Source organism: Chiloscyllium plagiosum, unplaced genomic scaffold (genome assembly GCF_037043375.1).
Source record: "Chiloscyllium plagiosum isolate Xiang-an unplaced genomic scaffold, Cpla_swu_hap1 HiC_scaffold_27, whole genome shotgun sequence".
Taxonomy (NCBI): domain Eukaryota; kingdom Metazoa; phylum Chordata; class Chondrichthyes; order Orectolobiformes; family Hemiscylliidae; genus Chiloscyllium; species Chiloscyllium plagiosum.
Window position 1 is genome coordinate 65,182,127 of NW_028270165.1, and position 15,120 is coordinate 65,197,246.

Sequence of the window (15,120 nt, forward strand, 5' to 3'; positions counted from 1 at the left end):
TTGATATCTGTTTTCTGACTGGAGGTCTGTGAGATATCTCTTTGCAGAACGATCCTTGTTGTGACCTGCATTGTTTGTAAAATTCATTTAGCTGATCTGGTGAGTAAATTTCCAGAAAACATGACAATTACCGGAGATGTGGGTAGTGAGGAAGTCTGTCGAAGCATACAGCAGGCTATGGAGCATTTGGAAATTTGAGCAGAGAAATAACAGATGGAGTTGGATCCCAATAAGTGTAATTTGATGGACGTGGGAGCTCAAAAGCAAGAGGAAATCACGTCAACGAAGGTCAAAGATTTTGGTAAAGTGTTTGATAAATCCCTCATCGTAGATTTTTCAGAAAAGTAAGTGATATGGAATCCATGCTGATATGGAAGGTTTGGTGTAAAATTGAGTTGACCATTGAAAACACAGGATGTTACAGAACCGTGTTTTCCCTGTCTGCAGGTGATTAACCACATGTATAAAATTTGGATGAAAGTATAGGTGGTTTCATTATTAAGTTTGCAGACGACACAAAAATTGACTGATTCTGCACAGTAAGGAAGGGTGTCAAAAATCACAACAAGTCATGGATCAGTTAGACATTTGGTTGGAGAAACAATGGATAGCGTTTTACCTGGCAAGAGATGGTGATGCATTTTTGGAAATTAAATGCAAGTGGAAACTGCACTGTTAATGGTCGGACTCTGAATATCGTTGATTGACAAAGGGTTCACGCAGGTGGAAGCTTTGGAGAGCATGCAGAAGATGTTTCACAGAATGTTGGTGGATTGGAATGTATTAGCCACAAGGAGATGTTGGACAAACGTGGATTATTCCGTTTGAGCATCAGAGGCGGAGGGGGAGATTACTGAAGTATTTAAAACTATGAGAGGGAGAGGCAAAGAGAATAATCAGAATCTCCGTAGGGCGGAAATGTACAATACTGGTGGGCACAATTTTACGTTGAGAGGCCGAAAGGTGGAAGGAAAAGTCCGAGGCAGGTTTTTAACCTCAAAGATAGTAGTACCTGGAATGTGTTACAATGGGAGGTGGCATGAATAGTTATGGTATCAACAATGGTATTTAGACAGTTGAATGAACAGGGAGAGGATAGAGAGAAGCAGACCATATGCATGCAAATGGAATCAGTTGAGAACAGCATCATGGTGGACACAAGCATATTGGGCAGAAAGCCCAGCTCCTTTGGATGTCTGTTCTATGTTCTATGGTGTGATCATATAATTCTGTGACATCAGTGCTCAACGTCTTTCTCTGTCTAATTCCCATTGCTTTATCCCTGCTCCGACTCAGTGCAACTTTATATCTTCTGCATTTCTCTATGGTAATGATTTCTAAGTCTTGCACATGCTTCGTATCTCCTCCTGCCTGCCCGAGAGATCTGGACAGAGTATATTGGGAGAAAGCATTCCCGAAAACAAATGGGACAAGCAGGTGACGACAATAGTTTCGAGATCTGCAAAAGCAGCGAAGATGGACGTCAGGAGATGGAAAGCACTGCCTGGAAACTTGGGGAATGCAGATTGAAACTTGCCACAGCATCAGATGAATATGGAAGCAAATATTTGCAAGATTATCCGATTAAGACAGGATACTGGCATTAGGTAATCATAAGTGTTTGAACAGCCAGTTCAGACACGATTGGCCGAACAAACTCATCCCAGTCTCTAACGCTATTGCAACTCAGTGATTCTGTGACAGACAGACTGTCTCCAAACGTGTAGCCTCAGTCTTTGATCCTAATTCACGTTTGTTCGCACTGATTGAATCTCAAACTGATCGCTTCTGTCACGCTTAATCATTCTGTTACACGTTTGTTTACCAGTAACTAGATTACAGAAATTTTGTGCGACCGTTCAGGATTTAAGGTGTTAACATATTTATAGATTCCCAGTTGACATGAGCCTGGAGCTGAGATGTGCCCTTCTATGATGAAGATCCAATGAGATTCTGTTGAGTGTATATTCTAATTCCGAATTTACTGCTTTTTTTCCATCTGATATTTTTTTATTTTAAAGGTGAAAGAGGCGACAACATTAGTGCACAGAATTTACCACGGTACCAGGTGTTTCCTGTTGTTTGAACAGAAAGGCAAGACGCGCAGTGACGGTTCTGTGGTTCTGCAGACTGAGAAGCTGCCTTTTCATACACTGAACCTTCCATGAATCTTGACAAATTCCAAATTATGATCTGCTGTAAAATATGTTTCTGCGTGTTTTCTAACAATATGCTACGGCTCTTCGATGCAATCAATTCGTTGGTAATGACCGGCATTTATGATATCAAAATGCGTGTTCAGGCATTTCTTCTCTGTCTGAAAGATCAGATTTCTTCAGATGATTGGCAATTTGCCCAGTATCGCAACACAACCCATATATGATGTGAAATTTTGCAGGACATCTGTGAGACCTGGTTCAGGCGCTGTCTTGTAGATGAATAGTTCAAAACAGCACAGGATAAAATGGAAATTGTTGATAACGTGAATGAATGTAGTCAATAACGCTAAACTGTACCCAGTTTCGAAACCATGGTAACACGATCAAGGTTCTGATGGTGTTGGCAATCTGAATTAAGAACACAGAAGAACTGCAGAAACTTGGGACAAATATGATTTTAATGTTTCGAGTCCTCTGAAGAGGGCTGGATAATGCTGATTTATGTGCAGTTCATCTGAGATGCTCAAGGGAAAGAGATGTGGAAGTGAGCAGAGCATAAGACAGAGACAGGCCTTATAGTCGTAAAGGAGTGATGTGGATTCTAAATCGGTATTGATGATAAGTGTGACGGTCAGGACGTCACTGATCTGAGCACCTACAGTTTCTTTCAAAACACTTATGTATATTACAAACAACTGAGTTACAGCACTGCTGCTGTTGTAATAACATTGATCAAAGACTATCAGGGAGAGAAAATAACACACACACTTCCACAACTTCATTTTGTATTCTGTGATCATCCAATTTTGTTTCACGTATTTTGTGATCTACACTTCCGTAAGGAGTGGTCACCTGCAAAAGGATAATTTGACATGATGACCTTTATATCAATGTCTCTGCACTTTTCATGTCCAAAGGTAGTGCGGGAAATGGGCCACATGTGTTCCTGTGTGAAACACAGGACAAATCCAACCAGGCCAAATATTGTCTAAACCCGTTTACTCTCAGTCAGCAGTCTTGTGATTGAAGGGGTCATCAACGATGCTGTCAAACAGGTACCACATGGCAATAGACTGCGCACTGATTCCCAGTCTGAGTTCCACCAGGGCAACTTAGCTCTTAATCAAATACCGAAAATGCTGCAAATCTCAGCGTGTCTCGCTGCGTCTGTGGACCGAGAAACATAGTGATGGAATACTCCACAAATGCCGGACTTGGTGCAGCTCCAATAAAACTCAATGACCTTGACAGCATCCAGAACAAAGCAGCCAAGTGACTGTGACCACATCCACAAACATCCACTACCATCACTCAGTAACAGCAATGTGCACTATTTTCAAAAGACATTGAAAAAATTCACCAAGACTCCTCAGACAGCAGTTTACAAACTCTACCCAGAGAATAAGGCCGGCAGATATGTGGAACAGAACAAGTTCCCAACTATGGCATTCATTATCCTGACTTGGAAGTATGTCGACATTTCTTCCTTGTCGTTGGGTCAAAATCCTGGAAAATACCTCCATCACGCCATTGTCAGTCTAACTTCAGCATTTCGTGTTCAAAATTTGAAGAACCTAGTTCATGACGAATTTCTCAAGGGGGAAAATGCAATGGGTAATAAATGCTGGCAGAGACAGCGCTGCCCGTATCCAGTGATAGAATTTTAAACAGAATTGGTTTCAGGGAAATGGTCTGAGGTTCAGATCATGATCTGCATTCCATTCCACAATTATTTACACTCGGAGATCTGAATTACCCCTCTTGCTGCTCCACATGCCACAAAGTGCAATGAAAGAGTCAACTACTAATTGAGGGGTGATAGGTTTAAGACAGATGCCAGTGGCAGGTTCTTTACACAGAGGGTGGTAAGGGCGTGGAATGCCCTACCTGCTAATGTCGTCAACTCAGCAACATTACGGAGATTTAAACAATCTTTAGATGAGCACATGGATGATTTTGTGATAGTGTTGGGGGACGAACTGAGAATAGTTCACCGGTTGACGCAACACCGAGGACCAAAGGGCCTGGTCTGCGCTGTATTGTTCTACGTTCTATGTTCAAACTTTACCTTTTAACTCCCACAGTTTTCACGCTGGTTGGTAACTGATGCTTTTTTTCTTGAATGTACCAATGACATCCCAATCTTTTCGAGAATTCCACTCACAGTTCCCTGAGTGACAAAATTTCTGTGCAACCCTACGAAATGGCAAACATGTATCCCAAGACCATGACCCATTTTTCTCGATACCATAAGCCAGATGAACATCAAACCTGCATCCTGCATGTGAAGGCCGTTAGAATTATTTGCGTTTCAATGAGATCCTCACCAATGATTGTGGACACAATGAATACAATGTTTCCTTCCAGGACACATCTGCTATGCTAGAAATCAGTCTGGTGGATTTCACTGCAACTATTCCAATGCAATGCACTATGTCTCAGGCAAGGCGATCAAAATGGCACATGATACTTCAACGGTCTCTGCAACGTTCTGTAGAAGCAGTTTTTTTTAAAAAAAACTTTGTTCTTGGACTGAACCCGTTTTTCAAAGAAGGTCAAATTAGCACTTACCTTTCAGTCTCGGACTTGCTTCCTTGTTTTTAGTTAATAGGGTACCGGGTCATCCGTTTCTCTTTGTTCATTATCACTAACATACCTTTAAATATTTATTTTACTCTCTGGTGTTCTATTCTCTCCTGTTTTCTGTCCAATGTCGTTAACCTCACACTGATCCGAGTTAGACGGCATCTTTCACGCATTTGCTCTTTGACTCAACTTGTCCAGAAGGCCTTGAAGCCTGTTTGTATGGTTCTGATCAGCAAACCTCGTAAAGTCACATTCGATCCCCTCATCCAAAATCGTTGAAGTGCGCTGTAGATAGCTAATGTCCCACCTTCGATTTCCCATACACTCCGTTTATCACCTCCTTCCACTGAAAATGCACAACTTTTTCTCTCTGTGAGACAATTCTCTGTCCTAGCCACTATGTCACATATGATAGCGCAGGCTTCAGTTCTGTACACCAACCTCTTGCGCTCGATTTAATCAAAAGTGTTCAAAGATCCGTCGATACCACATGGACAGATTCTCCCATATTCAAAATAACAGTTACCTCATCAAAATATTGTGGAGTTCTCAAACCACGACTTCTCTTCCATAAATAGTTTCAATTTTGTCTGCCCAAATTGATGCTTGTTATCACATTGTTTATGGTGGACACTACCATGATCAGAATATTGCAATTAATCCGTCAGCCTGTACATCCCTGTTTCTCCCTTCCTCGAATTTAGAACAGACAGTGCATATTTTCCAGTTCTTCCAGACTTGTTTCTTTTTCAGAATCTGGAAACTTTTGCATTGTGACAAACCAAAACATGTACTAAATCTATTGCTGTCTCAGTTAGTGCCTACAAATGCAGTTTATCAGGCTCCACAAATTCCCAATGAAAGCCTTCAGTCTGAAACGTCGATTCCTCAGCTCCTCGGATGCTGCCTGACCTCCTGTGCTATTCCAGCGCCACACTGTTCGACTCTGATCTCCATAATCTACAGTCCTCACTTTCTCTGATGAAGTGACAAACTTGTTCCATTTTTGTATAACTTAGTCTACTCAGAGAGTCGTAGTGGCGTGGACTGCACTGCCTGTAACTGTAGCAGACCCGCCAACTTTAAGGGCATTTTAATGGTCATTAGACAGACATATGAATGAAAATGGACGACTGTAGGATAGATTAATTCCACAGGTCGGCTTCGGATTGATTCCACAAGTTGGCGCAACAATGAGGGCCAAAAGGGCCTGTATTGCGCTGTAATGTTCGATATTCTACGTTCTATGCTCTACATGTACAGTCACAGTTGCCATGATGTCAGGCCCTGCAAGTTTGAAAGATGAGGCATATCAAGAGGAAATTTGATATTTGGCAAATTTGAATAATTGCGAAACATTGTTGTATAGCACTTTATCCGTCCCATAAGAGCTGACCATCCAAGGAGGGAAATCAACATGATTTGAAATTTGAGCAGATTTTGCAAAGGAAGAGGAAAAGAAAACAATTATTTCCTCTCGCAACTGGGTTGGACAAATTCTACCGAATGATACTGATGAATTATATATTGGAAGGTATAGTGATGGAGACGAGGGAACAAGTTTGCAGAAGAGACAGAGAAATTACGAACTGTAGTAAAAGTAAGATAAGGTTTTTGGGGACTTTTTAAAGTCTTTCTAAAAGTTAATTCAATGTTTAACACTTTTAGAATAACGGAAAGCTGATTTTATAAAGAAACAAGACCGACATTTGAAGAAAACAACAAGTTGAGCAGCATCTGTGGACACACAAAGCGAGTTAATATTTTGAATCAAATGTGATTATTCTGGATAATGACAGTTTTTAATAGTGTGCACAGACGGGGAGGAGAAGAGACTGAAACAGGTGGTCTGTGTGCTCAGAGGATAAACAACGGACTGATAGTTATAGTAATAGACAGAATTATGACTCAGAATAGGTGCTAAGGATTGGGGGAATTAGATTAATGTGGGTCTGCTGTGCTGAGATCAATGTCGACAGGACAGGAATATATAAGGGAGGAAAGGGGTTACTTGTAATGTAAAGGAAGGGTAGAGGTTCAGCTCTGAAGTTGTTAGTCTGCATTTTTAGTCCTGAAGAGTGTAAATTGAAGAAATGGAAATTGAGCTCTTTCTCCAGCTGCTCGTGGAGATGCTGAGTTGCAGAGTATCTTCAATGAATCTGAGACCAATAACCTCCTGTGGTTGTGTGATTCTGTGATATGGATTCCGGAGTGGGGACTCGCTTCCAAGTCAAAATCTGAAACGTCATTGATCTGTTAAGATGAACTAATGTTTGGAACCCGGTTTCATTGTACCCATTAATGGTCACATCATTTCTCATTGGTGGAGAAGACAGAGTTTACTTCATATTCGGCACACATTAAAATCTATTGGTTGATGGAAAGAAAGACGGGCCCCTGGACAAGTCGTGGTGAAGGAACCAACTGTTACAGAAATCGAGGAGTTAGTTGATACGTTAATTGCTGCTCAGTATCTGTGAAACAGCATTCAGCTAAAATTCCGATTTGATCTGGAACCACCAGCTGGGACGATGTTTGTAACCCTCGTGAACTTACTTCTTCTGCAGCTATTGAACTGTGAGTTATAGTCTCTTGAATACATTTTCGCAACCATTTATAGGTCAATGATTGGCAACATATATGTGGCAAAAATATAATGATCAGTCTATGCGAGATAAAATATTGGCATGATAGGGAATGAAAACTATTTTGTCTTCATTATTTTCTGACTTTTTATGGAACTGTTTCTGAGGCTTCAGAGCTTCCCAACCACAACCCCCATTAACCCCCAATCTTGCATTTATTCGGAGTTTTTGTACAGCTCAGAGTTGAAAACCTACTCAGACAATTCGGGTGTGTTTGGAAACAGTGCCCATCGCTGCTTCAACAGTGTGCGTAGTTGGGAAACCTGGTGAACAATATCTACCTAATTTATTCGTCAATATTTGGGAGAATGTAAAACAGAAACTGAACATTTTTGCATTTCTCGGAGCTTGATGTGCCACTGATTTTAGTTCGTATTTCTTCTCTTTACATTCGAAAACTTTCTCGACACTGATGCATTTATATAGCGCCGTTGACAATGTCAGTGAAACAAAGGAACTCTGGGCCAATTTGGTACATTTTGTTGTTGAGACAGTTCGGCAATTTTGAAAACGTGACAGACAAGTTCCTCCGAGGAAAGTGTAAGAAACATTGCTGTGATAAAGGGCGCAGTTAGCCGTTCGCATCCTCAGTGGAACAAAGGCGCTGTGTGCTAATTGGTTATATTTTATTGTTCAGACAGTTCTGTGATTTTAGAAACTTGGCAGGCAATTTATTCCATGAAATCTGTTAGAATTGTCGCTCTAATAAAGAGCACAGTCAACTGGTCATCTTCAAATAACCAAAGCGAAACATTCACGCTGCTTTCTGTCTGCAAATGTTGCCAGATCTGCGAAGTATTTCCAGCAATTTCTCCTTTGGTTCTGATTTCCAACATGCACAGTTCTTTGACCTTCTTTTGTTCACCAGTTTTGTTATTCAGTGAATTTAGTTGAATGATTGCCACTAGCCAGCGCAATATCAATAGCTCTTCTTCCTGTACTGGTGAAGTTGTTGAAGAATTTCAGTAGGATTACTGTAAACATTTTTAAAGAACGATGTCTTCTTTTTTCCTGTCTCCATTTAAAAACTTTATTCATATAAATACCTTTACATGCATACTTAGTCACTGAAACAGGTCACTTCTGTACAGTAGTCAAAAACTGTGGTGCTGGAAAAGCAGATCTGGTAAGGCAGCATACAAGGAACAGGAGGTTCGACGTTTCGAGCATAAAATCTTCATCAGGATAAAGATCTTATGCTTCAAACGTCGATTCTCCAGCTCTTCGGATTCTGCCCAGCCAGTTGTGCTTTTCCACCACCACCCTTTTAGACTTTGATCTTCAGCATCTACAATCCTAATTCTCTCCTATTTCTGTACAGTCCTGGTTGAAGGACAAACAAACACTGGAATTTGACTCTATCCAGCAACACACTAAAGGCATGTCTTACTTGGACAAGATTGTATTTATATATACTTGAGACATCGAGGGGTCTGATAACTGAACGGACCCCCATATACCTTCAGCAGTAAGACCTCAGACAGTGGTCTTTCTCCACTGCCTTGGCGGCAGCTGCCTCAACATTTAATGCATTCCTAAACACACAGTCCTGCACCTTGGAATGTGCCAGTCTGCAACTCTCCGTCGGGGTCAAACGCTTGCTCTGGAATACCAAAGAGTTTCATGCAAACCAAAGAACATCTTTCAGCGAGTTGATGCTCTTCCAGGCGCAGTTGATGTTTGTTTCAGTGTCGGTGTGTATCATGGGCAACTGATCGGAGAGCAGTGTCCTGAGTCAAAGAGCTGCTTGTGAAAATCCTCGACAGGATTGACAGCATCTTTCTCCAGACATCGTTTGCAAAGGGCAATTCCAGAAAGATATGTTTTACGGTCACTTCCCGTGTCCTCTGCCACCCTTCCAAACTCTGCATCCACTTAGAGAGCAGTGTGGGTAGTCGCAAACTGGCCAGGTGTACATGAGGGATCTCGCAGTTTGTGCCGTTCTCACCACAAGCCAAGCGACGTCTTCGTGCTTGTTAGAACGTTCTGGTGATGAAGCATTCTGCCAAATGACTTGGACAGTCTGCTGAGGGAACAACCCGACAGGGTTCATCCTCTTCTTTTCCCACAGAGTGTCTAGGACTCTAAGATACGTGCATCAACTGCTCCTTCAGCGCTAATTTATGCTCAAACCGGTTAAAACGGGTTTGAGCAATTACCTTTCTGTGTCGAGGCAAGAGAGCTGCAAATTGAGGCAGGGCTTACAGTAATATCATTTTGTTGGCAGAGTTAGCTCGTCGAAAACTTGAACTCACTTTACACATATCTCCTATTCTCCGGTGAGAGTTGTACCCATTCTCTGATGACAGTTGTACTGGACTTACTTTTCAACATGATCTGAATAGAAATATGGAGGTAGTTTAGGCGTCTAATCTTGTTTTGATTTTTTGTTTTGCTAACGGTGTTATCACTGAAGGCAAGCCAAGAAGAAAGCAATCTCAATCTTCTCAACAAAATCTGACCAGCTGTAACGGTTGTCTGTTACATTTGGGTGCACCAGACTCTGTGCTAACAGTGAATATGGTGTCAGTAAAACACCAGTCAGCACTATGTCACCATTAATTAAACTCATGCACAAAGGGATGATACTCTCAGATTATACCTATGGTCTGCCTGACCGTTTTGTGATATTATTTGTGGACCGAGGTTACTTTAATGTGGAGGAGCCAGTGTTGGTTTGGGGTGGACAAAGTTAAAAATCACACAACATCATGTTAGAGTCCAACGGGGTTTATTTGGAAGCACTACCCTTCAGAGCGCTGCTCCTTCATCATGTCGTTGTGCTGATAGAGGAGCGGCACTCCACAAGCTAGTGCTTCCAAATAAACTGGCTCGACTGTAATCTGGAGTTGTGATTTTTACATATGTTACTAAATTCACGTTCACCGCATTCAAGATATTTTCCACTATTTGATGTGGAATTAACATGTTTACCTCAATATTGTTTAACGTCGTAATTTTCATCACGCAAGCCTTTAAAAAATGAAATATCCAAAATAAATCCTTTTCCAACTTCATTCTTAGTGACAAATGGGAGAGGTGAAAACCATTATTAGGATATTTATTTCACGACACTTTTTCTATTTGTTGAAAACTGTGGGAATGTCTGGTTTGGTCAATGTTACAGAAAATCCAACCAGGTGGCGGTCACCTGATCTCATGGTCCACTGCATTAATTGAGGCTCGGAACATCATCATATGTGAGGAGAGAATTGCAGATCTTGACCAAATATCAGTGAAGGAACAATGTCGCCATCCCAATCAGGATGGGAATTTGCAGGTGCCGGTGCTTTTAATTATCTGTGCACCTTGTTCGGTAGTGTGGCTGCAGTTTTGTTCGGTTGTGGGAAGGAGTTTAGCTGAGTTGTTGCAGTTAACATTGATGGCGCAACTTTGGTGGCTGAATCTTGGTGGTGAATGCTTTAAGTTCTTCAGCTAATGGAAGGGTTGTAAGTGAAGCCGATTTCTTTGTGCCAAGTGCCTTCCAGCTTTTGAAAGTGTGTTACAGTTTATTGCAGCAATGTAAGTAGAGAATGTCTGTTCATAGCGCTGGCTTGTATATTGCTCACAATTATTACTCTTGAGGAGTCAGAAAGTGAATAATGCTGTAAATCTGGCTCCTGTTCTTGACTGGTAGTGAAAGGATGGACATCCCAGTTCAGATCATTATATGGAGCGGCATGGTGGCTGAGTTGTTTCCAGTCTCCGACGATGTCTGAGTGGAGTTTACACATTGTCCCTGTTTATGCATTGTCCCTGTGTATCCAGGTGCTCCGGTTTCCTCCCACAGTCCAATGATGTGCAGACCATGCCACGTTGCCCACACTGCGCTCGGTGAATTCATCAGAGGGGAATGGGTCTGGTTGGGTTACTCTTCGGAGGGTTAGCTTGGACATGTTGGGCCATTTGGCCTGTTTCCACACTGTAGGGTGTCTAAGTTACACGAGATTCTGTAAATGTTATGGCGTAGTATGTTAAGAGAGTTCATGTACACGGAGGTGAATTGCTTTGTGGTAAGTTCGGCTTCTCATTCTCTGGCAAATTTACTCCTACTTATCCAGCATCATGAATTATCCAAGGTATTGAAGCCTTTTTTCTCATTCTTCTCCCGTTGGCTCTCCGATATATTTCCATGTATATTAATAAATTACGTGCTTACGTCGGCATGTTGTGGGTTATTTCCATAAAGCTGATGGCAGAGGTTAACTCAGTCTCTCGAGATCGAAATGTTGGGTTAGAGTAACTAGTGTGCCTAGATTTTATTGACGTGCTGCATTTGGTCAATCCATTTAGACCCATATAATGGGTACAGTGACACTGAGAGTGGATTGCATTTTATATCCAGAAGATTAAACTGGTATTATCTCCTTTAAAGTATAGTTGCTGTCTGTTTTGTCCTAAGGTATATGGCAGAAGATAAAAAAAGACATGCATATCAACACTGTTGAATTCGTTCAGACTTGGTTTCACATTCTATATGTGTGAATACTTTCAACATTATTTTATTAGCTGATATATGAAGAAAGGAGGTTGATCATACATTTATTAACATGAACTTTGCGCAGTATGCATAACAGCTTCATACCTTAAAGAAACTTGGAAAATTTTGTATAAACTCAGGAGATCTGTCAACATTAATGAAGAGTGAAACACAGATAATGTTTCGAGTCTGATATGATCACTCAGAACAGAAGGATAGAAAATAAGGAGTCCCAACAGAGTCGCAACTTTAACACTGTTCCTCTCTCCGCATGTGTTGCGTTCCTCCAGCATTCTTCATATTTGTTTCAGATTTTCCATATGCACTTTTCTTTTCTGCCAGCAGCCTGGTGTCTCAATTGCTTTGGCTTAATTTGTGAAATGGTTTATGTTGTGAGTTTTGACGACCAGAGGCAGAAGTCCTGACGCTGTTGCATATAATTTAATTAAATGCATTTGAAGGAGACCTGATTGGGGACCTATGCAAAAATAAATTTCCAGAGGTTGCTCAGAACCATTGAAATAAAGATTTCTGAGTTTAGTTTTGTGTACCTTCGAGATCAACAGTCTCAGTCGCTCCTAAGATGAGACAATAGATTTGAAAGAGAAGTAATTTTACTCTGGGTCTGCATCACTTGTACACTATTTTGTTTCATCTCGCGCTTTGAATCTTCTCAATTTGTGAAACAGTGAGACAAATTGGATTGCTTAATCTCATATTTACTAATCTAGAAGTAACAACATTCTTGGATCAGATAACAAAGCACGAGATGGTGAACGGCTCCATCATTATGTTTTGTAGATCTTTGTTGAACAATTAAGGAAGTGCATGAAATATGAAATTGTAAGTTGCATAAACCACTTCAATATTCACCTCCTGCAGAAGTAATGGATAGCGGACTTCTTAATCCATTATTACTCTTTTATAAATTCGATATTAGACAAGAAGAAATACAAGGATCACTTCCAGGCTCCCATGTTCAACTCATTGTTTTCAATTTTACGAAGACATGAATTCTTTATTCTCGACATAATTCTACTACTCGGGTAGACCGTAAAGTCTAATTGATCTTTTTTTTTTAAAAATGAATGAGTAAAGTCCTTTCAAACGGAAGGTGAATGCATTGTTTAGTTTCTAAATTTAGTAATTAACATGTGTTCAGTTTTAATTCGCGTTCAAAAAGGGCAGGTATTCTGCATTGTTGCTGCTGTCAATAATTTTGTTTCTTTATATTCCCTGCCTTGATTGACATTTAGTTAAATTACAAAATATCAGTCAAATAATGACTATTTATTGAAATCTAAATAAACACTACAGTTAAGAAGTGACGTTCATGTCCCTCATGTCCGGCTGAAGCAGACTGAAAACAAATTGACTTCTTTCTCAATACAGCGATTCAGTTTGAAGTAGGCTGTATTCAGTGTTAGAGAAGGAATATACTGGCACTAGAGAGATAGCGGAGAAGGTTCACAGCATTGATTCTGGAGAAGAGAGGTTTGGCCTGTGAGGAGAGCTTGAGAAGACGAGGACTACGTTCATTGGAATTTAGAAGAATGAGTGGTGAATCCTAATGAAACTTATACAATTACGAAGGGAGTAGATTTGATAGCAGAGTGGAGGTTTATTCCACTGGCGGGTCAAACTAGAACCCGGGAAAGTCGCCTTAAAATAGGGAGAATGAGATTTCAGACTGAGGAAACTTTTTCACCAATTCTGTTGTGAATCTGTGGAATTCACTGCCTAGTGAAGGAGTTGAGGCTACCTTGTTGTTGAATGCATTTAAAACAAAGATACATAGATTATTGAACAGCACAGGAATTATGGGCTGTGGAGGATAGGCGGGTAAGTCTAACTGAATCCTCGAAAGGATCTCATTGAATGGTGGCGCAGCCATGATGGGCCAGATGGCCCACTCTTGCTCCGAGTTCTTATGTTCTTTTATCGGTGTGAAAAGTGTAGGACACTAATTGTACCGACTGTCACTTGATTCAACGCTGAAAGTTATGTCCTCTGTAGTGTTTCATGTGAGACAGCAAATGTTCTCAAAAGTAGTTCAAAAGGACAACATACGTGTTCAAAACCAGACAAGTTTATTCCATAGTTACATCTGTCTGAAATCGCGACGAAAAGTCTTTCAGTAGATTTAGTTTGCATCAGTTCTCCCATCAGTGAGAGAGTTCACAATGGTGTCACTGATCTGATCCGGAATTGTTGTTTTCCAAAACTCTCCAGTTAGTAAGGAACATCAAACTTCTGATGAACGGGCCAACCTGCAAGAGATTGTTTTAAATTTTTCCTGTTCATTTTCTGCAACCAAATTACATTAAAAAACAATAAGGATTTAGCATTACATTGTAAGGATATTGCATACGAATGATAAAGAGGTGAACGATCAGTCAAGTCGGTGAATGCAGGTCATGAGAGAGGTTGTACAGCAGGCATTGATTAAATCACAGTGAGCGACCATCTATTAGCACATGGACAGATGACCCGTGTTGTCTGATTGCTTGAAAGTTTTAAGGAAATTATTCTGAGATTCAAAACAAGTGACGAGTAGACCAGTCAGAGATTTGGCAGCGTGTGTCTCTGTGTGGAAACAATTCGGTTAACTTTAGAAGAAAACAGACAATAATTGATAATTGCAGTAATTGTATTTCCTGCTTTTATCAGCATTGCATGAAATGAGGATATGAAATTTCCAGATATCATATAGAGTCATAGCACGGAGACAGACCCTTTGCCCCAAACTGTTCCATGTCAACCAAAATGTCAATCCACACAAAACCTATTTCTCTGCACTTGACTCATATCCTTATCAACTGTCCCTATCCATGTGATTGTCCGAACCTCTTTTACACGTTATTAATGTTCCCACCTCAATCACTTCCACTCGCAGCTAATTCCCTACTAACACAATCCTCTGTGTAAAATAGGATTATTTGGCAAACTAGCGATAATTATTGCCCGCATTTGTTGCATTTGTTTAATTTATTTCTACGTGTTAAATTGAATTGTAACACTTTAATTTTCATCCCCCTATTTCAGGCAGACGTGTGGACACTCAGGCCGAGAGTAAAGGTAATTGCACTTTTTTTTCATATAGAGGCAAAACCTGTATTCTGATGATTCCGTTCAAACACTAACTTGTGCTGATGATCTCCCTGCCTTAATGTGCAAGTTGAACAGCTGTGTGTTCATAACTAATGGGGATGCATTATTCCTGAAGGTTTCTTATTTCAGGGGAGCAGAG

The 15,120-nt window shown here is 40.7% G+C and overlaps 1 protein-coding gene across 1 annotated transcript in view; it reads left to right on the top strand.

Annotated features, from left to right (window-relative positions):
- The first annotated feature begins 213 nt into the window (after positions 1–213).
- Positions 214–15,120, top strand: part of LOC148144488 (scavenger receptor cysteine-rich type 1 protein M130-like) — a 39,297-nt gene continuing 24,390 nt past the window's right edge. The window contains exons 1-3 of the mRNA XM_087975345.1: positions 214–344; positions 7,231–7,322; positions 14,916–14,948. Of these exons, the coding sequence (XP_087831471.1) occupies positions 214–344; positions 7,231–7,322; positions 14,916–14,948 (256 nt within the window). The remainder of the gene's footprint in view (positions 345–7,230; positions 7,323–14,915; positions 14,949–15,120) is intronic.